Here is a 24,327-nt window from a genome sequence, read left to right on the forward strand (position 1 = left end):
CTACTACTGCAAGGGGAGGCCATTTCATGCCTGGCTAGTCCTGCTTTGTGGTCCGGGTCCCCTAATCTGGAAACAATTACTGTAGGATTACCCGCCAGTGCGGCCCAGCGCCCGCACAGATTTAATAAAAGTGTCTGCACATAGGCAGAGGGTGTGGCCACGGCCGCCTGGCGGTGCCACAACACAGGCCGCGTCGCCAGGGAACGTGTCAGGAGACTAGCAGTGTGATTGAGAGAAAGAAAGGTGCCACAGAGGAAATAGTGGCTACAACAGGAAGATGTGGAGGCGGTGGGAGAGTAGGAAGGAGAATGGAGGAGGATCTCTGGAGTGGCAAAGAGAGGGAGTGTGAGTAGCAGCCATGTAATATGTGGCTGGATGGACGGAGATTTGCTGGAAGGGAACAGTGGGCGAGGAATGAGACGGGTCAGTTGAAAAGGAGACTATCCTCTAGCATCCTCTCCTGGCTGCTAGTCCACTGCAGGCCTGGTAGCCACGGCCCAACCTGACGCATAGCCAGGTAAAGTTACCCAACGCCACCACACAGCAGCGCAATAACCATCTCCCAGGAAAGAAAGGCCCGTGAAGATGAGCCAGCTCATGCACCTAGCACCACAAAAGAGTGAATGTTCGCCGCACAATCCAATGTAGAGCAGCAGGCATGGCTCCTTGGTTAGGGCCAAAGAAAGGAACAAAGCTGGGCTGAAAATGAATCCCTCCTCCACAATGCATGAGTGATGTTTGTGGCAGATACCCATCTCACAGGAGACAAAAGCCATCTTAAATGGTGAAAGCACAAAAGATCATAAGCACAAAGGCTTTTTGTCTACCATAGTTCCCCCATTTTTAATAATAATGTGGATAATGGGCAGGGTGAAAGAATAACGTTGCAGAAGGCCAGTAGCACCAACCGATAAACTGTTAAAGCTAGACTAGGTCATGACAGAACAGAGGCTTGTTGTGTTTGTGTTGCACATACACTATATCTTCAAGTGTAGCCACCTCTTATTGTAGAAACACAACAGAAGTTTAACAATGCGCAAATAACATACACTATCTTTTAATTATTGTAATTTGTTCTTTGGTTTGCTGTGAGAATGTGTAGCCTAGGCAACCCATGTTATAACTAGGCTTTTGTTGATTTGAACTAGCTGGTCAAATCTGATATTGGAGCCCAGCCAGATACCTTGCTGGTACTATGCATACACAATGTGATCTTATACGGCAAGATAAATAGGGGCTCCTTGTGTGAGTGACAAAGATGGCATAATCTCCCTTGCAAAAAATTTGGCATGTGTTTTTATTTTGTATCTGTTTTAACATGTGAAATAGTTGCTTTCACATGTTGACCTTATATTTCACATGAAACCATATTTTCATATGTATTCAATTTAGAGTTCAACTGTTAGCACCACTTTTTTTTAACGTGAGGTGCACATGCAAAATTAACGGTTTCACATTTGAACGTGAATCTCAAAATCACATGTGCAGTTTTACATGTGAAAAAGACGTTTTCATATGAAAATCGAACTTTCACACGTGGAATTGGGAGTTCACATGAGGTGGCCAAATTGTTTTCTCCTTACATGTGAAATGATGGTGTTGAATAAACAATGTGTCCACATACAGTATGGAATTGCAAATTCTGTATAAAGGTAACTTAGCCCAATAATAGTGTGTTAAAATGATTATTTCTGATGTCTGAGCCATCAATTCAGAGTGTTACTGTTGCAGACACACCTCTCTTCTTCATACATTGGTCAGTGACCGTTGGAAGAAGCCCAGTGACACGGACAGAAACTATTGCTGCTTGTCTCCTTATTTATCCATTTTAGAATTTAGCACTGTCAGAGTTCTTTTTTTAAACCCAACAACATTCAAAATACATAATCTATTCAGGTAAAAACAAAAATGTGATTTCAAAATAAGTTTACTTTGAGGTGTGTTTTATCAATTTACCTGATTTTGCAAACCGTTACATTGTACAAAATCTAGGCAGCAATATTATTGCAATGCTTTTTGTATAAAAAAAAAAACAATCTAAATTTGCTCAAATTGAGCTGTAATTTATGAATTTGCATTTTAATCACATCAAATCCTGCAATAAACTCAATTACATGTTTTAAATAAATAATTTGACAGCCCTAGTTGACATTCCAACATGAAAATGCACACGTGAACGTGTAGTGGACATGAGTAGGTCATGGTTGCTCATGGTCACATGATGAGGTAGCCCCGCCTGTGACTTCAACATTAGTGTTGGACCTCTTGGTTCAGTGGTCAAGACGTCAGCGTCTCCCGTAGGAAACCCAGGTTTGAATCCCACCAGTTACAAAATCACACATGTGAAATGTCTGAGTCATTTTTCATGAGTCAGACAGGCGATTTTTGGACACGTGTGACATTTCAAATGAGTTTTTCTTATGGTTTTCCCATGTGACATTTTTTTCTCATGTGATTTGTTCATGTGAAACATCTCACGTGTCCAACAACTATGTCTGACTCATGAACATTTCAAATGTAAAAAAATAATAAATTGTATGTATATATATAGAATTATTTTTTTACTTGTGAAATGTTTTAAGTGATATTTTCGCACGGAATTATGTAATACATGTGTCTGAACCGTGATTTTATTTTTTGTAATGTTGGAAAAGTGCTTTTGTTAGCCAGCTCTTTCTGCTCTTGTTTGCAGGTGTCTTTTTATGGAGCACTCTTTAATGCTTTCAGAAATCAAGATTTGATCAAAGTATTAGCTGGACAGAAAAGCTGCTGATCCTGACCATTGTTGCTCATTCTCGGAGGGACATTTCCCCACAGTCATTGTTTAAATGGTTGTCAGGGGTAATAAAGGTAAACTCCATAAACAATGGCCTAAGTGGTTTATCTCCCTCTGTGGGGAGAGGCTGCCTCTGTGTGGGGATTTGCATCAGAGCTGGGCCCTTTATGGTGGAGTGAGCACTTCACAGCCATCAACACTCCCCCATACATTTCCTAACAAGGGGATTCCCTCAACTTGGGGAACTCAGTTCCATTCCAAAGCCATATTTTTTTCACGGGTCTCATTTAGCCGCAATTTAGTATATTGAAAAAAAGTGTCATTTTCTCTTCCCTTTATGTTATTTGGACAAAGGCAGAAATGTCAATTAAAAGCACCTCAGGCAGTGTAGACGGCCGGCCTTTGTGTGGACTTGACCTTTAAATCCTGGGTTGCCTGTGCTTTGAGTTAGGGGGCAGGAGAGGGTGGCAGGACAATACAGGACGCTCTGAATGGACCCATCCCTTGTGAAGGCTCTTGCCCAAGTCACACCACTAACTGTGGGGTCCCTGCCTACATTCATTGGCCATCAGTTAAAATGTAGTTTGTCAGTAGAATATGGGTAAGAGACCAAGCCTGTTTGGACCTATCCCCACACTTTGCAATGCTTTGGGAGGATTTTGAACTAAATATTCTAATTAGTTTTCTGGTGACCTTTAGTTTGAGTGGGGCTGACCCTGGTCTCACCAGTTAGTAACAAGCAGAGGCCAATGCAGCCACCAGTCATAAATTACAGCAGTAAAACATCGGTGGTCTGGAGGAGGGAGGAGAACAGTCTGGGTGTACCAGAAACACTTTGAACACACACAGGGCAGAGGAGGATGGCCATTGTTTGAAAACACTGACGGGTGGATCAGTGATCACTGCATAGTGTGGCAGATTGTGTGGTGGGCCTCTTCTCTGGTTTTGTGGGATATCAGAACTGCTGACATAGCCGTGAGTGCTGTGTAGGATGGGGTTTCACTGGCTTTCTCTGGTGCCTTTACCAGCCGGGTGACAGAGGAAGTGAAGAATGCACTGGCTTCAGGCACCAGACATACCTGGTTAGTCAGAGAGAAACACTAGAGGTATGTGTGTGTGTGTGTGTGTGTGTGTGTGTGTGTGTGTGTGTGTGTGTGTGTGTGTGTGTGTGTGTGTGTGTGTGTGTGTGTGTGTGTGTGTGTGTGTGTGTGTGTGTGTGTGTGTATATATATATATATATATATATATATATATATATATATATATATATATATATATTAAACATTGTTATCTGACAGGACCATTGTCTTGCTGCATATGATGGAAAAACATGAGTGAGACAAAGGTGAGTTGCTGAAAATATTCAGCAAACTAACTTGGGTTATGAACTACACTTTAATTTAGAGCGTGTGTGTGTCTCTCTCTCTCTCTCTCTCTCTCTCTCTCTCTCTCTGTGTGTCTGTCTTTTCTGTGCATTAGGAAGGGGTGTAGTTGTGACTCTGACACCTAGCAGTACCACTCATGGTCATGTGATGGCGGGTAGGCACTGGCCACCTGTGAAAAGATCCCAGTCTCTGTGTGGTCTGGTCTCCCATGGCACTGTGGTCTGGCATCTCTCCTGACTCAGCCAAGCTGGACAACCACTGCTATGAGCCTGGGAACCTGTAGCGCACACGCACGCACACACACACACACACACACCTTAGTCTACTAGACTTGGCCCTGAGACCGCACCAACAACTCTGATCAGGAGGAGGATGATACCAAATGATGGCTTTGACGATGCGGTTGCTATTTTGTTATTGTGGAACACGCATTGTGGTTTCCTTCCAGTTTCTATGAAAATGCTCATGTGTTTGTTGGTGTGTGTGTGTGTGTGTGTGACAGCGAGAGAAAAAGGGCTGATTTGTATATTCTGTATGTGAGGGCATGCAGAGTGCAGGGCAGCTGCTTTTTGGTGGATGCTAGTGATTTATATGAGAGAGGGAGCATTTCAAAGCTTTCTCTTATTTCCAAAATGGGTGTGGAAATCAGCAGCTTGACTGAGCTCAAATAAGTGACTTATCTTACCTTTTCACAGCACACAAAGGCCTAATCCTGGGACTACTTGAGCCGCCAATGTAGACGGCGACCGAGACCACCACAGTATGTGTCGGGCCCTCCTCACCACACACAAAACACATTGACTGCAGCTTTATGAAGTGAAAATGGCACAGAAAGGGAAAATGTGAAGGAGGTGTCCACAGTAATTTCTCCCAAAGAAAGGCCCAGCATCTGGGCATTTAGGGGTAAAATAAAGCTCAAAGCAGAGCAGAATGGATCGGGTCACTCCTATTGTCCCAGAGCCCAAGTGGAACGGCCTTGCTTTGTTTCAGTACCACTGACCCCTACATTTTATTGTGCCTACTCTGTCAGGGAAACCCTAACCCTACTCTATGGCAAAGTGTGTGTGTGTGTGTGTGTGTGTGTGTGTGTGTGTGTGTGTGTGTGTGTGTGTGTGTGTGTGTGTGTGTGTGTGTGTGTGTGTGTGTGTGTGTGTGTGTGTGTGTGTGTGTGTGTGTGTGTGTGTGTTGAACAAATTCCAGCGACGACGGAGGATTTCTTTACCCTTTTTCTCCCTCCATTTCCCGTTATGTATTTAATTCTCCCCCCCCCCAGCGGCCGTCTCTCTCGCTCTCAAACACTGCACGCTGTCACTAAAGAAAGGGAGGATGAAAAAAAGAGTTGTAAAGAAGCGTACCGAGTCCTCATGTCCGGAGGGATGTTTAATTGTCGGGAAGTGTTTATGCTCCGCTCTGGAACAACAGTCGCTATCAGCGCCCAGCACAAATATAGCAATTAACTTCAATTTTCTACATTTATTTGGACATCAAAGACCTGATGGTATCACCTCCCAAAATATAGCAATTAGGGGTCAGTGGAGATGTGAATGGTCTTTGGGCCCAGCAGTGTGCCCTGTTGGCATGAATGGGCTGCATGGCATCGCATACCTACAGTAGCTTTCTTCTCTGGCTAAAGGGCAATTAGAGGTAATGCTTTATTTAAACTGTTTATATACAAAAGCTTTTATCCACATTTATGTGCAGCTGGCTATGGCTCGCCTTGGACAGGGAGTTGTCCTGTTGTTCCTCTGTGGGGGGCTGGGGTCAGGGTCTATGTGATGTGGAGGAGGACAGGGGATTGCTGGGGGAGGTAGGTCAGTGCTTATCGGGGCTCATCTGTGTGTAGTGTGGGTGGGGGTTGTGGTTTTCTCCGATGCTGACATGATAAGCGGCAGACCAGGCAAATGCCTGAGATGAAACAGCTAAGGCCTTGGCGACAGTGTTGCCCAGGGGAGCAGGAGAGGCTGTGGCAGGACTCCTCTCTCTCTCTCTCTATAATGGATCCTACTGCTTCCTAGACTCCTTCCTTCCTCTCAGATGACCCTTCTATCAGACACTCACAGTAGACTGTACTGCTGTTGGGCCCAGCAGCTGTAGACCAGAATTAGATGGGCCCAAACTGGCTTTTACACTAGACCACCACCGATCTCAGGGATGTGAAAAGGACTGAACTAGTTTTACGTACTGCACATCATGACACATCACTGTAGCAAAGCTCCCAAAAACGATTTTTTTGTTGTAAAATATTGTGTCATTTCAACTATTGACAGAACATAAAATAGACCTGCACATTTTGTTGAAACGTGTAAATAGTTGTGCCAGTCACTCAGTGTGAGCTTGGATAACATGCAGTAATAGTGTGCGTCGCTCCCATCTCACTTTGCAGTCCGGTAGACTTCCATCACGGCCCAGATTGAAACTTATGTACTGTGAAATTCTCGGGATCCGTTGAGCTCAGTAGTTTCCTCTCACTGCTTGATTGTGTGTGCTGCAGCGCGGCTATGGTGGGGCTGGTAATACCCTCTTATCTGCACTGTAAACGGAATTGAGTGGCTTTTCATCATAAAACGACATTGAAAGTGATCATGCTTAAACGTGCTCTTAAGCGCACGATAACATCCGTAATTAAGGTGCTAAATGAAATGTTCATCTGGGAGGGCTAGTCTGAGACCATTGAAGGTAACATACTGATCCTAATCTGTTCCTCTTAGAAGTCTTCTGAGTTTGTTTCTAATTTCAGGGTGTGAGGTTTCAATTTTTTATCAGCTATCTAGTGAATATCAAATATGCCGCAGAAGTATATCTTTAAGGTAGAAGCTGTATTGAAGGACTCTGTCTCATACCGGTTTAGCATAATGCAATCTACCAAGTTAAACTGTTTTTCGTTAAATAGAACTCGTTTTCAGATTTTAGGCATATTGTTTTGTACTAAAAGAATGCTACATACAAAGATCATATTTGTGAAAAGAGTCTCTTCACTATCTACTCTTTCCACCAAGTTAAACTAACGAGAGCCGTCTGATATACAATACAGTGAAATAATGCACTGCAAGGTTCTCAATCTGTCGTCGGGCAGGAAACAGGTGTCTGCAAGCACCAGGGTTTCCGGTGCTGCTGTGTCACTGCCTGCAGTGCCTCCCGTTCAGGCATCAGATTGCATGTGGCTAGTGGTCTACCTGTGTCAGGTCAGGTGGCCATTAACAAGAGTGATGAGTCATTGTGTTATTGAGGCCTATGTGAGGGCTATGCATTCTGTGTGTACTGTAGTATCAGACACCCACAGTGTGGTTCCCACAACTCTCAGCCAGTCACAGTGACTATACAATGCCTACTGGCTGGGGCCACAGCGACTTGGCGAGGGAGGTTTAAACCTCAGGTGTTGAAGGCAAAGCCCATGAGGGTTAGGGAGGCGAGCCACAGAGGAAGAGCGGCAAATTGTCACCTGCCACTAAGTGCCATCGTCCTCTCACCACTGTGACACACACACACACACACACACACACACACACACACACACACACACACACACACACACACACACACACACACACACACACACACACACACACACACACACACACACACACACACACACACACACACACACACACACACACACACACACACACACACACACACACACACACACACACTCTTCACAAATATGCTGCTGCTACTCTGTTTGTCTATCCAGATTGCCTAGTTACTATTTCCCCTACCTACATGTACATATTACCTCAACTACCTTGTACGCCTGCACATTGACTCTGTACCACTACTCCCTGTACGTAGCCTCGTTATTGTTATTTTTCTTTTTTTATGCACACTTTTTTCCTTTACTTTTTAACCCTGCCTTTTTGGGAAAGAGCTCGTAAAGTAAGCATTTCATGGTAAAGTGTCCAACTTATATTTGGCGCATGTGACACATACGATTTGGATTTGACACACACACTCTCCTAACGTTGCTGTCACCTTCTGCCTTTGGAGCTGTGGCAGAAAACAAGTGTGTTTCTTACATCATCCCTAGTGTAACGCCAGGCCTCACACTTCAGCGGTAGCCCGCAAGTCAGCAGGAGTCCATTTACTGAGCTGTTGCGCCCACCACACCGCTCTGTTCTCTCCCTCTGTGTTCTCTCCCTCCCAGGTGTTCCTGCAGATCCTGGGGGTGATCATCGTGGCGGCCGCCGTCATCCCCTGGATCCTCATCCCCGTCGTCCCTCTACTCGTCGTCTTCCTGTTCTTGCGACGCTACTTCCTGCAGACCTCCAGGGACATCAAGCGCCTGGAGTCCACTAGTAGGCTTCACTGTCTTTAGGGACACGTCTGTTTTAATGGTGGGAGACAAAGGGAGCACTAGCACGGGAATGCTAATAGACCATTGAATAGCAATTGAAGAAGGCCTTGGGCATTAGCATAAAAGGATAAAGGTGGCTGTGGCCCATGGGTTGCCCACACACACAGTTTCCTTAAGCACTGGGAGTTCATGGCATCAGATACAATGGAGGAAATGCCAAGTGGGCCCGTGGCAGGCACTAGTTCATCCTCTGTATTCATCATCTTTATTCTGGGCTGATAGCCCAAAGGCACACGGAAGAACAGGTCTGCTGATCTTAAGGAACAAAAGTGACTATTAAGAAGTTCCAGTGGAACATTCAGGCTTTGTCTGTTTTTACGAAGCCTAACGTTAATACATCTGGACAACAGGAATGCTAATATTAGTCATTTTCCTTTCAAACCATTTATTTCAGAAGCACTGCTTTTGGTAGCAAGGTGTACATGAAAATGTATGGGAGACGTGCATAAGGGGTTATCACGTTAACTGTCATGTCAGCTGAGCTTTGTAGCAAAACAGACAATTGAATGTTTTCGTTCGTCTGTATTGAAGCCGGATGTAACCATCTTTGTACAGTCGAGAAAAATGGTGTGTTCTTTTGAAAGAAATGAATAAACACTGTGTATACTAGTGGTGTTTTTAAATATTCACGTCTTCATTCAGTGTTTGTTTGTTATACTCTACAGCCCGGAGCCCAGTTTTCACCCACCTGTCCTCATCCCTCCAAGGTCTGTGGACCATCCGTGCCTTTAAAGCCCAGCAGCGGTTCCAGCAGGCATTTGACGCACATCAAGACCTCCACTCCGGTCAGAACCAGAACTGACATCTAACCATAACTACTACACATAGAATTGCATGTTTTAATTTGGTGTAATAACTATAGTATACAACCAGTAACCATGCTGTTCCTTTGCAGAGGCCTGGTTCCTATTCCTGACCACATCCCGATGGTTCGCTCTGCGTCTGGATGGCATCTGCTCCATATTTGTCACCCTCACTACCTTTGGGTGCCTGTTCCTCAGGGATGGTACCGTATGGGTCCTATATCAACTGTAATGTTGATCACCCGGGCCATACATATAACCATACATACAGTACCAGTCAAAAGTTTTTGACACCTACTCATTCCAGGGTTTTTCTTTGTTTACTATTTTCTACATTGTAGACTAATAGTGAAGACAACAAACTATAGTATGAAATAACACATATGGAAACCAAAAAAACAAAATATATTTGAGATTCTTCTCTCAGCCAGCTTCATGAGGTAGTCACCTGGAATGCATTTACATTAACTGGTGAACCCTTGTTAATTTGTGGATTTTTTTCCCTTAATGCGTTTAAGCCAATCATTTGTGTTGTGACAAGGTAGGGGTGGTATACAAAAGATAGCCCTATTTGGTAAAATACCAAGTCCATATTATTGCAAGAACAGCTCAAATAAGCAGAGAGAAATGACAGTCCATTATTACTTTAAGACGAGGTCAGTCAATCCGGAAAATTTCGAGAACTTTTAAAGTTTCTTCGAGTGCAGTGTGAAAAGCCATCAAACGCGATTATGAAACTGGCTCTCATGAGGACCTGGCACCACCACCTCTGCTACAGAGGATATGTTCATTAGTGCACCCCTTGATTGCAGCCCAAATAAATGCTTCACAGAGTTCAAGTTACAGACACATCTCAACATCAACTGGTCAGAGGAGACTGCTTGAATCAGGCCTTCATGGTTGAATTGCTGAAAAGAAACCCCTACTAACGGACACCAACCCCTACTAACGGACACGTGTTTCTTGGGCCAAGAAACACGAGCAATGGACATGGAAATCTTTCCTTTTGGTTTGATGAGTCCATATTTGTGATTTTTGTTTAATTTTTAATTAATTAATTAATTTTTATTTTTGGTTCCCACCGCCGTGTCTTTGTGAGATGCAGAGTAGGTGAACGGATGGTCTCCGTATGTGTGGTTCCCACCGTGAAGCATGGAGGAGGAGGTGTGATGGTGTGGGGGTGCTTTTCTGGTGACAGTGTTTGTGATTGATTTAGAATTCAAGGCACACATAACCAGCATGGCTAACACAGTATTCTGCTGCGATACACCATCCCATCTGGTTTGCGCTTAGTGGGACGATCATTTGTTTTTCAACAGGACAATGAACAAAAACACACCTCCAGGCTGTATAAGGGCTGTTTGACCAAGAAGGAGAGTGAAGGAGTACTGCATCAGATGACCTCCACAATAACCCAATTGAGATGGTTTGGGATGAGTTGGACTGCAGAGTTAAGGAAAAGCAGCCAACAAGTGCTCTGCATATGTGGGAACTCCTTGAAGACTGTTGGAAAAGCATTCCTCATGAAGCTGGGTGAGAGAATGCCAAGAGTGTGCAAAGCTGTCAAGGCATAATAATAAAAACCCTTGAATGAGTAGGTGTGTCCAAACTTTTGACTAGTACTGTGTAATCAACCATTTACACCACAGGCTCTGCAGTACTTAGGTGAACATGGAGTACAGTGAGTTGGTTTCTCTCTTTCCTGGTGTGACAGACTTGAAGGCAGGTGCTGTGGGCCTGGCTCTGTCCTATGCAGTAACCCTCGTCGGCATGTTTCAGTGGGGAGTCAGACAGAGTGCGGAGGTGGAGAACATGGTAAAAACCTCCTTTATTGATTTAGACCTAAACTCAGCAAAAAAAGACATGTCCTATCACTGTCAACTGCGTTTGTTTTCAGCAAACTTAATGTGTTTATATTTGCATGAACATAAGATTCAACAACTGAGACCAACTGAATAAGTTCCACAGACATGTGACTAACAGAAATGGAATGTAACCTTGGACAAAAGGGAGGGGGTCAAAATTGAAAGTAACAGGTAGGATCTGGTGTGACCACCAGCTGCATTAAGTACTGCAGTGCATCTCCTCCTCATGGACTGCACCAGATTTGCCAGTTCTTGCTGTGAGATGTTACCCCACTCTTCCACCAAGGCACCTGCAAGTTCCCGGACATTTCTGAGGGGAATGGCCCTAGTCCTCACCCTCCGATCCAACAGATCCCAGACGTGCTCAATGGGATTGAGATCTGGGCTCTTCGCTGGCCATGGCAGAACACTGACATTCCCGTCTTGCAGGAAATCACGCACAGAACGAGCAGTATGGCTGGTGGCATTGTCATGTCAGGATGAACCTACAGGAAGGGTAACACGTGAGGGAGGATGTATTCCCTGTAACGTACAATGTTGAGATTGCCTGCAATGACGACAAGCTCAGTCCGATGATGCTGTGACCACCCCAGACCATGACGGACCCTCCACTTCCAAATTGATCCCGCTCCAGAGTACAGGCTTCGGTGTAATGCTTATTCCTTCGACGATAAACTGAATCCGACCATCACCCCTGGTGAGACAGAACCGTGACTCGTCAGTGAAGAGCACTTTTTGCCAGTCCTGTCTGGTCCAGCGACGGTGGGTTTGTGCCCATAGATGACGTTGCCAGTGATGTCTGGTGAGGACCTGCCTTACAACAGGTCTACAAGCCCCCAGTCCAGCCCATTTTCAGCCTATTGATGACAGTCTGAGCACTGATGTAGGGATTGTGCGTTCCTGGTGTAACTCGGGCAGTTGTTGTTGCCATCCTGTACCTGTCCCGCAGGTATGATGTTTGGATGTACCGATCCTGTGCAGGTGTTACATGTGGTCTGCCACTGTGAGGACGATCAGCTGTCCGTCCTGTCACCCTGTAGCTCTGTATTAGGCGTCTCACAGTACGGACATTGCAATTTATTGCACTGGCCACATCTGCAGTCCTCATGCCTCCTTGCAGCATGCCTATGGCACGTTCACACATATGATCAGTGACCATGGGCATCTTTCTTTTGGTGTTTTTCAGAGTCAGTAGAAAGGCCTCTTTGGTGTCCTAAGTTTTCATAACTGTGACCTTAATTGCCTTCCATCTGTAAGCTGTTAGTGTCTTAATCACCGTTCCACGGGTGCATGTTCATTAATTGTTTATGGGTCATTGAACAAGCATGTGTAAACCCTTTTCAATGAAGATATGTGAAGTTAATTGGATTTTTACGAATTATCTTTGAACGACAGGGTGCTGAAAAGGGGACATTTCTTTTTTAGCTGAGTTTGTCTTGACTTGCCTGGCTGAAAAATAGGTGAATAATATAATTGTACTAGTCTGCTATAGTTGTTTCTAGTTGTGCAAATGTATACAGTGCCTATTATACGGTTGAAGTCGGAACTTTACATTCACTTAGGTTGGAGTCATTAAAGCTCGTTTTTCAACAACTCCACAAATTTCTTGTTAACAAACTATAGTTTGGGCAAGTTGGTTAGGAAATCTCCTTTGTACACGACACAAGTAATTTTTCCAACAATTGTTCACAGACAGGTTATTTCACTTATAATTCACTGTATCACAATTCCAATTGGTCAGAAGTTTACATACACTAAGTTGACTGTGCCTTTAAACAGCTTGGAAAATTCCAGAAAATTATGTCATGGCTTTAGAAGCTTCTGATGAGCTAATTGACATCATTTGAGTGGTTGTATTTCAAGGCCTACCTTCAAACTCAGTGCCTCTTTGCTTGACATCATGGGAAAATCAAAAGAAATCAGCCAAGATCTCAGAAAAACAATGGTAGACCTCCACAAGTCTGGTTCATCCTTGTGCGCAATAAACCCCATGGGACCACGCAGCCGTCATACAACTCAGGAAGGAGATGCGTTCCGTCTTCTAGGGATGAACGTACTTTGGTGCGAAAAGTGCAAATCAATCCCAGAACAACAGCAAAGGACCTTGTGAAGATGTGGGAGGAAATGGGTACAAAAGTATCTATATCCACAGTAAAACGAGTCCTATATCGACATAACCTGAAAGGCATCTCAGCAAGGAAGAAGCCACTGCTCCAAAACCGCCATTAAAAAAGCCAGACTACGGTTTGCAACTGCACATTGGGACAACGATCGTACTTTTTAGAGAAATGTCCTCTGGTCTGATGAAACAATAATGGATCTGTTTGGCTACAAAAACCATCATTATGTTTGGAGGAAAAGGGGGGAGGCTTGTAAGCCGAAGAACACCATCCCAACTGTGAAGCACGGGGGTGGCAGCATCATGTTGTGGGGGTGCTTTGCTGCAGGAGAGACTGGTACACTTCACAAAATATATGGCTTTATGAGGAAGGATAATTATGTGGATATATTGAAGCAACATCTCAAGACATCAGTCAGGAAGTTAAAGCTTGGTTGCAAATGGGTCTTCCAAATGGACAATGACCCCAAGCATACTTCCAAAGTTGTGGCAAAATGGCTTAAGGAAAAGAAAGTCAAGGTATTGGAGTCGCCATCACAAAACCCTGACCTCAATCTTATAGAAAATTTGTGGGCAGAACTGAAGAAGCGTGTGAGCAAGGAGGCCTACAAACCTGACTCTGTTTCTCCAGCTTTGTCAGGAGGAATGGGCCAAAATTCACCCAACTTATTGTGGGAAGCAGGTGGAAGGCTACCTGAAACGGTTGACCCAAGTTAAACAATTTAAAGGCAATGCTACCAAATACTAATTGAGTGTATGTAAACTTCTGACCCACTGGGAATGTGATGAAAGAAATAAAAGTTTAAATAAATCATTCTCTCCTATTATTCTGACATTTCTGACACTTAAAATAGTGGTGATCCTAACTGACCTAAGACAGGGAATTTGTACTTGGATTAAATGTCAGGAATTGTGAAACTGAGTTTAAATGTATTTGGCTTGGGTGTATGTATTCACCCCTCTTGGGTTTCTTCACATTTTATTGTTATAAAGTGAATTAAAATGTTGTTGTTTTTTGGTCAACAATCTACACAAACTACTCTTATTTCAAAATGAAAGAAAATTCCATATTTCTTTTTAATGAAGTTGAAAACCAAATATACAGTATCTTGATTAGATCATCTACTTCCCTCAGTCAAATCATGTTAGAAACACCTTTTGGCAGCGATTACAGCTGTGTCTTGTTAGGCAAGTCTCTAAGAGCTTCACGCTCTTGGATTGTGCAATATTTGCACTTTAAAAAAATTATATTTTCAGAATTCTTTTTAGCTCTGTCAAGTTGGTTGTTGATCATTGTTTGACAGCCATTTTTAAGTCTTGTCATTGATTTTTCAGGCAGATTTAAGTGAAAACTAACTAGGCCTCAGGAACATTCACTGTCTTCTTGGTAAGCAACAAGTGTGAATTTGGACTTGTTTTAGGTTGTCTTGCTGAAAGGAACATTCGTCTCCCAGTGTCTGGTGGAAAGCAGACTAAACAAGGTTTTCTGTTTTTTTTTTAACCTGAAACTCCCCAGTCGTTGCATGTTATGTTAAGCATGTTATACCCATAACATGATGCAGCCACCACCATGCTTGATAATATGGAGAGTGGTACTCGATGATGTATTGTGGATTTGTCCCAAAGATAACTCTTTGTATTCAGCACAACAAGGAAATTACTTTGCTACATTTTTTTGCAGTGATTACTTTAGTGCCTTTGCAAACAGGATGCATTTTGTTTAATTTTTTTTTATTCGGTAAAGGATTTTTTTCTTTTCACTCTTTTATATTAGTATTGTGGAGTAACTACAATGTTGTTGATTCATCCTAAGTTTTCACCTTTCACCGCCATTAACCTATGACTGTTTTAAAATGAGCATTGGCCTCGTGGTGTAATCGTCTTTACCATCTTCCAATCGACGCATTGGAAAAGCACCCTGGCCTCTGGTTGAATCTGTGCTTGAAATTCACGACTCGTCTTGAGGGACCGTAAATATAATTGTGTGTGGGGTACAGAGATGGGGTAGTCATTAAATCATGTTAACCACCATTATTGCACTTAGCGAGTCCATGTAACTTTTTATGTGATTTGTTAAGCACATTTCAACTACTGAACTTATTTAGGCTTGCCATAACAAAGGGGGTGAATACTACATTGACATTATTGAGAATTTTTGTCTCGATCAGTGACAATTATTATTGTTTTTTTTATCCATTTCAATTCCACTTTGTAACCCAACAAAATGTGAAAAAAATACAAGGGCTGTGAATACTTATGATTGGCACTGTCAGTGTTCCTGGCCACAGAATGAAATAGAACAGAATATTCCCTCATAGAATAACAACGATTTTGCAATAATGTTCTGACACTCCCAGATGACTTCTGTGGAAAGGGTGGTGGAGTACACAGAACTGGAGAGCGAAGCACCTTGGGAGACAGACAAACGGCCTCCGCCTGATTGGCCCAGGCATGGTTTCATCACCTTCGACCAGGTCAACTTCTCCTACTATGCGGACAGTCCTCCGGTCCTAAAGAACATTACTGCGGTCTTCAGATCCAGAGAAAAGGTGCCCACTACATATTCTTCTGACATGTGTCCATGTTTACGACAATGCACAACACACCCCAACACAATTCAGTTGATGTGCAGCCAGTGTAATGGGTGCGGTGCTGTTCTTCTCTGTGTGTCATTATTTTTCAAATCAATTATTTAGGGGACATCTTATTGTGCCGCTGATTCCCAAGGAATATACCATTTGTGATTCATGGAATACATATCATGCAATTAAGACTAGTCAAGTGGATCCATTTGTTCCCATTTGCATTCTAGGAGACCTGACGGTGACAACTGTTTATTCACTATATGAGAGAGAGGAGAGAAGATGAGAGGGAGAGAGAGGTAGAGATGGTTGAGGGTGATTGAAACCCAGCGTTTTTAATGCAGGGGGTGTATTTTGCATGGCCACGGTTCGCCAGGGCGGCTGATTTCACAATGGATGGGTTGATAAGTGAAGAGGCCTGGGCTCTGACAGCCCATGGGAGGGATCTTCACCCGATGCCGTGGGCCTGAACTGGCTTTGTGTGCATCCTGACAGTCCCCCTGAGACGACGCTTTCACAGGGAAACGAGCACCTATCTAACACTCTGAACACTCCTCTCACACACAACATATGATTTGGTACATTTACTTTTAACTGTTAACTATGAATTGTCTTACATGTCTTACTGTACATTTCCATACTTCCAGTGTAGTGATTCCACAAGGTGATTTATACATTTACTATAGATAGCCTTTGCATTCTTTGTTTGAATCAAAGCGGCATTGTAATATTGCTGATTTTAGTTAGAAGCTCATCTTTGGGAATCGGAATCCGAGCTTATAGGCTACTGTAGGAAGGGATATGTGATTGATCCATGCGGAACATGGCTGATAGCACCTACGGAGAAGACACTGAAATGCATACGTTACGATAGCATCTTATACTATCGTATCAACGTCAGCGGTATTCTGCTGTTTTAATGTCACCCGGCTTGTGGGGGCTGTCACCTTAACAACTGATGTGCTGATATCAAACAGGAAGGAACATCTCAGCAATGAGAATCTCTCATTCTGTTGGAGAACTGGCCCTGAAAGGCAAAGGTTCCAGCATGAAGGACAGAGATGATTCAGTTTACAATGGCGCAATGGGAAGTGAAGTAGACCTTGAATGTAGCACTTGGAAGTCAACTTTGTACAAGGAAGTCTTGACATCAGATTTTATAGTAGAGAAAAGTGTGTTCAGAGAAAAACAAACTAACACTTTCTCTGTATGTTGAACTCTAGGTTGGCATCGTGGGGCGGACTGGCGCTGGTAAAAGCTCCCTGATCTCTGCTCTGTTCCGCCTGGCTGAACCTGATGGCAGGATTTCCATCGACGGCGTTCTCACCGCCGAGATCGGCCTGCATACCCTGCGCCAGAGAATCTCCATCATCCCCCAGGTATGTACGTTCTCTGCCCTCCCACTGCCCATTGTAGTCTATTGGCTAAGCTGCATTGTATGGCACGTCTTTAGTTTGTTCAGCATAATCCATGGAAGGCCTTCGATCGGACATGTTTTATAGTACACATGACATGACTATGGAAGCTTTAGAATTGCCAAACAACATTACCTCAGTCATTTGTAGAGCGTTGAGTAGAAACGTTAAAGCCTGAATGTGGGAGTTTCAGGGTTCTCTGACATGATCCATTATATATCTTTAGCATTCATCAGACATGATGCACATTCAGTGGGGTAACACAAACTCTCCCCCCTTTGAGGTCTGGCCTGCTTTTTTACGTCACTGTTGGTTTCAAAGCAACAACAGGCTGAGGAGAATTACAGTCGTCACTCAGGGGATTTTGGAAAGTGACACAAACGGATGCCTTGAGACAGTTTTTAACTTTTTATTTCCGCTTGTTGAAAGTGATACAGCATTAGGAAAATGCCACCCCCTGGGTGAGTCAGCGCTCTGCGGCGGTGAAGACTCCCACAGCCCAGCTCTGAGAGGAGAGCAGAGCAGCTCTCTACCCTTGTCAGTGACAGGAGATTAGCCCTCTACCCCCGAAACATCAGCAAAGCTGCTTAGAAGACTTCTCTACCCATCCCCATCCTCACAGTCTCACATAGGCCTACCAACGTCATTTAGCCCAAGTGTTGAACATTTCACACGCTGCAGCCAAGGTTTCCCCAAAACAAGTTCATTTAAGATTTTTGGTGTGGCTTTGATGGGTTTCTGTTGTCAATAGTTTGCCAGATTAGCTTTCACTTCTGTATTACAGCTGGTTATGTTTGACCACTACCTGAGTTATGTCAAGGTAATGTTTTCCTATTGGATGCTGCTCGTTCTGACAGGGGGACAGCCAGTTGCATCATGGGGTAAAGCTGCAAACGGGGTGGGGAAAGAGGGGGCATATTTAGATGACTTCTGTTCTGAACTCATAACTGAAACGTTGGCTTATCTAAGAGGAGCAGCACTGTATCTGTACACAAACCGAATAGAGATGATCTATCAGGTTCGATTATTGTCCTATTTTTTTTTCCTCTGTAAAAATTCAAGCAGGAAAGACGCAGAGTATGATTTGCTATTACTAATATTACAAGGATTGGATTTCTTCTGCTTATATTCCCATTTTTCACAACTTCCCTTAGAAACGGAAAAGGTCATTTGAACCCCCCCCCCCCCCCCCGTGTAAGTGATATTCACTCAGCCTTTTAAATGGAAAATGACTTGCTATAAGATGCTTGTTGCCCTACCTTGTGATGTGGAGTTGTCAGATTCTGATATGTATTCTATACATTACCCGTGTGAACTTTTATTATACAGCTTCCCCCAGATTTGATTATGATAAACTTTTATTAGTATATGGCATTAGAAAAGAATCCATTTCAGGTTCTATTGAAATCTCAGGAATGACTTCACAGTTCAAAATGAATTTGGCGGCAAACAGAGGGCTTAGAATTGTTGGAGCACATAATCGGTCTTTGGAAAGCTGTGCTTGAAAGCAGTTTTTCCAACTTAACATTGAATCCTCAATTAAAGTGAGTCACAAAACTAGTTTGAATTGGGACTTGAGCTGGCTTAATGACAAGGCAGTCTGCTGGTGGCAGGGGTAAAGCTCATTGGGAGTAGAGAGGTGGAACAGTTTTTAGGCTGTAGAGAGAAAGGGATGAACTCCCGAATGCTTAAAATTCACAGCTATGTTTTCAAGGAATCTGCTCAAAGTTAAACACTTGCCATGGGTTTTGAGACTGACACAATGGTCTGTGTGTGCGCGTGTGCGTTGCCTTCTCAACCTCATGTTAGTGGTGCTGTCACAGTGTTGGCTCAGAGCCTATGACCTGCATCAAAGCAGCCAACGGGGCATGGGTGATATGAGTCACTCTCACACAACAGTATTCTCCTAACCACGAGACATGATTGTGAGGATCACAACAGCAGTAAACACCTAGTGAGTCTTTCCAGTCACTGTGTGCTCTTACTCCTGTTCCGGGCCGTATCTCGCAGTTGCCAGGTGAACGTTCTTCTCTTGATAGGTCAGATTAGCGTCTTGAGTAAACTTGATTTATTATCGCCTTCCCTCCACTGCATTGTGGACTGACCGTTTCTCCATATCCTCCTTTATCTCTATTGCTACGACACAGGCCTATACAGGCTCGTTAATGTTTTTTTAAATGGTCATTATGTCCTTTTAAAGCCTCATGAACTCTGTTGTGTGTTGCAGAAGAAAATCCCTCAAGTATTTACTTAGTGATAAAACAATGAGGAAATGATCCTGTGGAAATGTAATATAGCTTTATATTGTTCTGTGAATGCTGTGACGTTTTGTTTATGGCTCGAAAGGAGAGTCCCCTGTAAGTTATTATTATTATTTTTTTAAATCGCTTTTACGTTGGGCTAGGATTTCTGAATAAATATCTTCTAAAGAGACTTGGCATGAGGACATGTAGCTGCTCCTGTTTGCCAGGTTTACAGCAAACACAAGGGCATGCTGGAACAGTGCCTTCGGAGTGGCGAGCTATTTTGACTGCACTATAATAAAGAGCTGTATTTGCACTCTTAAGGGTGGTTGTATGCCTGAACCTTGATACAGGTGTGTAGCTCACTGTAAATACACAGAGCTCCCACAGAACTGCTCCAAGCTATTTAAAAAAATAAAAAATAATTATAGCTTGGAGAAAAGTCAGCCAACTGAAGGACAACTCCTTTTTACTCATGCACACATTTGTCAACTAAAAACTAGGGATGTTGATATAAACTTTTTCAACTGTAATTTAGAGAGGGCACATCTAACCTCATGAATTTGAATGAACATTGTGAATTTTGTATTTATTATTTATACATATGTATATATTTGAGAGATTAAAAAGTTCATGACTATAGTTGACCTTTTTAGGTAATTTGAGAAATGTTTGATTTACAGGCACCTTTTCTATGTCCAGACAACCTCTATACAGATCCTCTGCTCTCAAACAAGACCACAGCACAAGCTACGGTTTTCCAAAGTAAAAAGATCAACTTAGCGTTGGCTAGTGGGCCGGAGCCGAGTGTTGAATCGGGCTCCTGAGTGTGGCATTGCAGGCCCCATTGTGAACACCTCTCCCTCACACATAGCGCCGCTCTATACAGCCTGTCTTAACCCTCTTCAAACGTCTCCCCCTCGTCATTATCCTAACTGGCCATGGCCTTCTCTTTCTATACCCATCCGTCCCCATGCAGGACCCGGTTCTCTTCACGGGCACCATGAGGAAGAATCTGGACCCTTTCAGCCAGCACACAGACGAGGACCTGTGGAATGCACTGGGAGAGGTACTCCAGCTTGGGCTCTGAATGCTTCCCCCTCAGAGGCCCATGGGGGGATCCCTCTGTCCCCCTCCACAATGCTGCCATTCAGCCTCCCTGCTCACCACAAGTCATGGAGGGGAAATCCCATTAGGGCCGTGGGGCCCAGCTCAATGTGCGGCTTGTAACTGGGAGCCATTCAAAGTACTGGGGAGATGTGTTGTGCTGCGTTTGCCAGTTAGGCACTAGAGGATGAAGGCAGGGTTCCCCCACAGTGAAGGGCTCCAGCTCCTGCTCCCCAGTCTCCCCGCTCCTCAATGGGTTTGCTGGCCTGGGTTAAAGCAAGAGGCTGGTCACAAGGGAGCGGTGGCCAAGGTCATCAGTGGACCTGGCCCTGCATTGTGCCAGCCGGTTAATGGGTGTGTGTTGGATGTTTTTTTAAAGATACCCCCCCCGGGAGGCCTTTCTACAGGGGTAATGGAGGGTCCCTGCTTCCTCTCCTTTCCCTGCAGGTGCAGCTGAGGACCGTGGTGGAGGAGCTGCCTGGGAGGCTGGAGACCATGCTGGCTGAGTCAGGCTCCAACTTCAGCGTGGGTCAGAGGCAGCTAGTCTGTCTGGCCAGGGCCATCCTCAGACGGAACAAAATCCTCATCATCGACGAGGCCACCGCTAACGTGGACCCCAGGTGAGAACACTTTGAACACTTTGACCCACATATTTGTGCTAGTTGTCATGGTAGTGTTGTAACTCAGTCCCATACATCAGTATATTCCAATTTTAGGACAAACACATAATATAGAGGTAAAAATATCAAGGTTTAACACCTTGATGAATAAAGGTATGGCCCCTGGTTCGCTGACAATGTAACTCTATCCCATTTTACTTTAGTACAGCTGCACATACCTGGCTAAGGATTAGCGATTGTTTTGATGTGTAAAGTAAAATCCCTGCCCAGGGGTGTGTAGGAAGAATGTATTGTTTCTGCATGGATGCTGAGGTATTCTCTTCCCCTGCTCCTTTAGAACCGACGGCCTTATCCAGCAGACCATCCGGGAGAAGTTCAGGGAGTGTACTGTGCTCACCATCGCCCACCGACTCAACACTATCATCGACTGTGACCGGATCCTGGTGAGGCCTCCCCCCAGTGTTAAGTAACCATGTGGCTAGCACTGTGTGTGCACATTTTCTTCACTGAGCCATTCACAGTACACTCAATATGAGAAAGCTTGCACATATTTCTGCTTCCTACTATACAGTAGAGGTCTTCACGGATCCACCTGTACTCGAGACCCGATCCGGAAACCGAGCAGGTCCAGATCCAGAATTCTAAATCATTTCACAGTACTAGGTCAGATCTGATATGCTTGTTACTGGCCTCGGGTATGTGTAATTATAACTGACTTGTCCGGAGAGACCCATGCAGATCCGACCGCGACGGGGAGAGGGAGAGACCCTTTTTTACATGTAACATTGTTGTTGTTGGCCAATCATAAGTCATCAAAGCGACAATAGGCTACAGTCATAGAACCTCCGTGTGGGGAAAAAGGTTTGAGATATTTAATCAATGGAAGATGGATTTAATGTGGTGGAATTAAAAGTTAAAGGAGGAGGTTTCAAAGACTTCGAGCCAAAAAGTAGTCTGCTACTTTATATTCTGAATGGAGTTGTTTGTAACCGTGTAGGACCAGAGCGTGTATGCAGCCACAATTAGCTTAACTTCTCGCAGTTTGATGCAGTCAAGACGGGTGCTACGTAATCATATTGGATGATAAATAACCTAGCTATTAGTCTACTATAGCGCAAGTCAGCTTTGTTGGTTGCCGTCACTCTCCCTCCTCCCTATGTCACTTTCAGTAGCCTACACACACAGCACAACCCCTGGTAGAGCATCACCTCTCTGTACCTCATCTCCCTCGCACTTTCTCAGCTCTGGTCAATAAGGTAGCTTACAATTGGACTTTTCTGTTGCTCCCTCACTCGGATCGGAACGGGTCTGGATCGGACCAGATCTTTACGGAATGGGTCTAGTTGTCCTCGGGTCTGTTCGGGAACGGGTCTCTATATTTACTGAATTAATTTATGTATACCGGGTCCGGATGGGGAAGCCCCAGGTCCATTTTGGAACGGGTCCAACTTTTTTAGACCTGTCAAGGCCTCTACAGTACAGTATCTAAGAATAGATCAGGGTCAGACTTTACAACCAGCCCAGTCAGTGAAGTACTAAGAGTTTAGCTCTAAGTAACAGCCGGCCCCATTACTCCCCAATCTCACCCCCTCTTAGTGGGGCCAGGTGGGGAGAGACTGAGAGGTGACCAGGCCAGCCCGTGCCCCCCATGCCCTCGTGCCAGTTGATCTTTGGCCTCTTCCAGCCCACTGCCTGCAGAGGTGCCAATTAGTGCCATTTGTGGCAGCATTTGTTTCCTGTCCTCCAGGACACTGGCTGACCCGGTAAATGGCTGTTGAGATGGGCAAGAGGAAAAGCCAAATGTCACACAGCGGGAACGTTTCCACACCTGTCCCCGTGTCAAACGCCCCCAGATTGTCACGCTGTTTGATAGAACAGACTTGGGACCCACCTGAATTGCCTCGTCCAAGTGATTAAGCGACACCCCTGATGAATGAGAGAGTTTTCTTGAGTAGGAAACTCTTTGGCCTGCATATGTTCTACGGAGCTAGCTAAGGTAGAGAAATACAGTGTTCTGTTGTTCACACAATGCTATGTGTTACTGTTCCAAAATGTGGCTTAAGATGTAACAGAGTGTGCTTTGCCTATTTTCAGAAGATCTCACTCCTTTGAAAGGGAGACTGAATGTAATGCTAGGCCTTTATGGAGCTCCTTGAATAAGAGCTATTCTTTGCCTGTTTTACAATGCATGTGATGACAGAGACACGATGGTAATTTTCTGAAGCGTGCTAAAGGTGTGATTGTTGCCTTTGACACAGTTGAGGACCACCCTTGCGGTGCTGAAATGCATGCATGGATAAATGCATGGATAACCTTGCTTAGGCCTGATCTTCTGTCTGACACTGTCAGCGCACACGTTCACAGCAGCTACAGCCCCGTCAGGCAATAACAAGCCCTGGTGTTTGTTGTTGGCGTGAGTCACATGAAATGGATGGTTCCCGAGACAGCAGAGAACTACTGTTTCTCACTCGACCTCTATTGTCTTGTGCGGATCACTCACCAGTGAAACAGCTGAAAGGCTCGTTTTTAAGTATTAAAGTATATAGGCTATGTGGCTCACGCCCTTACTACTCTCTCCTGTGTCTGATTGCAGGTTCTAGATGCTGGGAGGATCCAGGAATACGATGAGCCCTACATTCTGCTTCAGAACCAGGAAGGAGTGTTCTACCAGATGGTCCAGCAGACAGGCAAGGCAGAGGCAGCCTCCCTGCTCCATGCAGCCAAACAGGTAACCGACCCAACCAACCCCGCCCTCCTCCTTTGTCCTAACTCAGTCAGCACTCTGAGTGCACACAGCTACAGTCACCCTAATCCTTATAACACACGCCTTATAACAACTGGCGTCCCTTTGCCCAAAACAACAGTCAGTCGTACACACAAGGGAGTTCTGTGAATATTAGTACTGAATGTGTGTAATGCTATTAATGTAGCTGCATTTCTATATTCTATACCATAAGTTTTAATTTCATGCGAAAAATGTCCCTTTTGTCATTTTACATTGACTCTGATATTATCTAATGAATCGTCCGTGTAATCTATTTCCAAAAATGTAATTTTGAAA

General features: G+C 44.3%; 1 protein-coding gene across 3 annotated transcripts in view; it reads left to right on the forward strand.

Annotated features, from left to right (window-relative positions):
- Positions 1–24,327, forward strand: part of LOC124043913 (ATP-binding cassette sub-family C member 4-like) — a 47,859-nt gene that overhangs the window by 20,284 nt on the left and 3,248 nt on the right. For 2 of the 3 annotated variants that reach the window (XM_046363060.1, XM_046363061.1), the window contains exons 21-30: positions 8,303–8,453; positions 9,178–9,297; positions 9,408–9,518; positions 11,030–11,130; positions 15,657–15,848; positions 17,105–17,260; positions 20,519–20,608; positions 21,094–21,266; positions 21,604–21,709; positions 23,860–23,994. In XM_046363060.1, the coding sequence (XP_046219016.1) occupies positions 8,303–8,453; positions 9,178–9,297; positions 9,408–9,518; positions 11,030–11,130; positions 15,657–15,848; positions 17,105–17,260; positions 20,519–20,608; positions 21,094–21,266; positions 21,604–21,709; positions 23,860–23,994 (1,335 nt within the window). Of the gene's footprint in view, positions 1–144; positions 3,919–8,302; positions 8,454–9,177; positions 9,298–9,407; positions 9,519–11,029; positions 11,131–15,656; positions 15,849–17,104; positions 17,261–20,518; positions 20,609–21,093; positions 21,267–21,603; positions 21,710–23,859; positions 23,995–24,327 lie in introns of those variants that run through there. The other variant, XM_046363063.1, reaches the window with a different exon arrangement.

Source organism: Oncorhynchus gorbuscha, linkage group LG09 (assembly GCF_021184085.1).
Source record: "Oncorhynchus gorbuscha isolate QuinsamMale2020 ecotype Even-year linkage group LG09, OgorEven_v1.0, whole genome shotgun sequence".
NCBI lineage: Eukaryota > Metazoa > Chordata > Actinopteri > Salmoniformes > Salmonidae > Oncorhynchus > Oncorhynchus gorbuscha.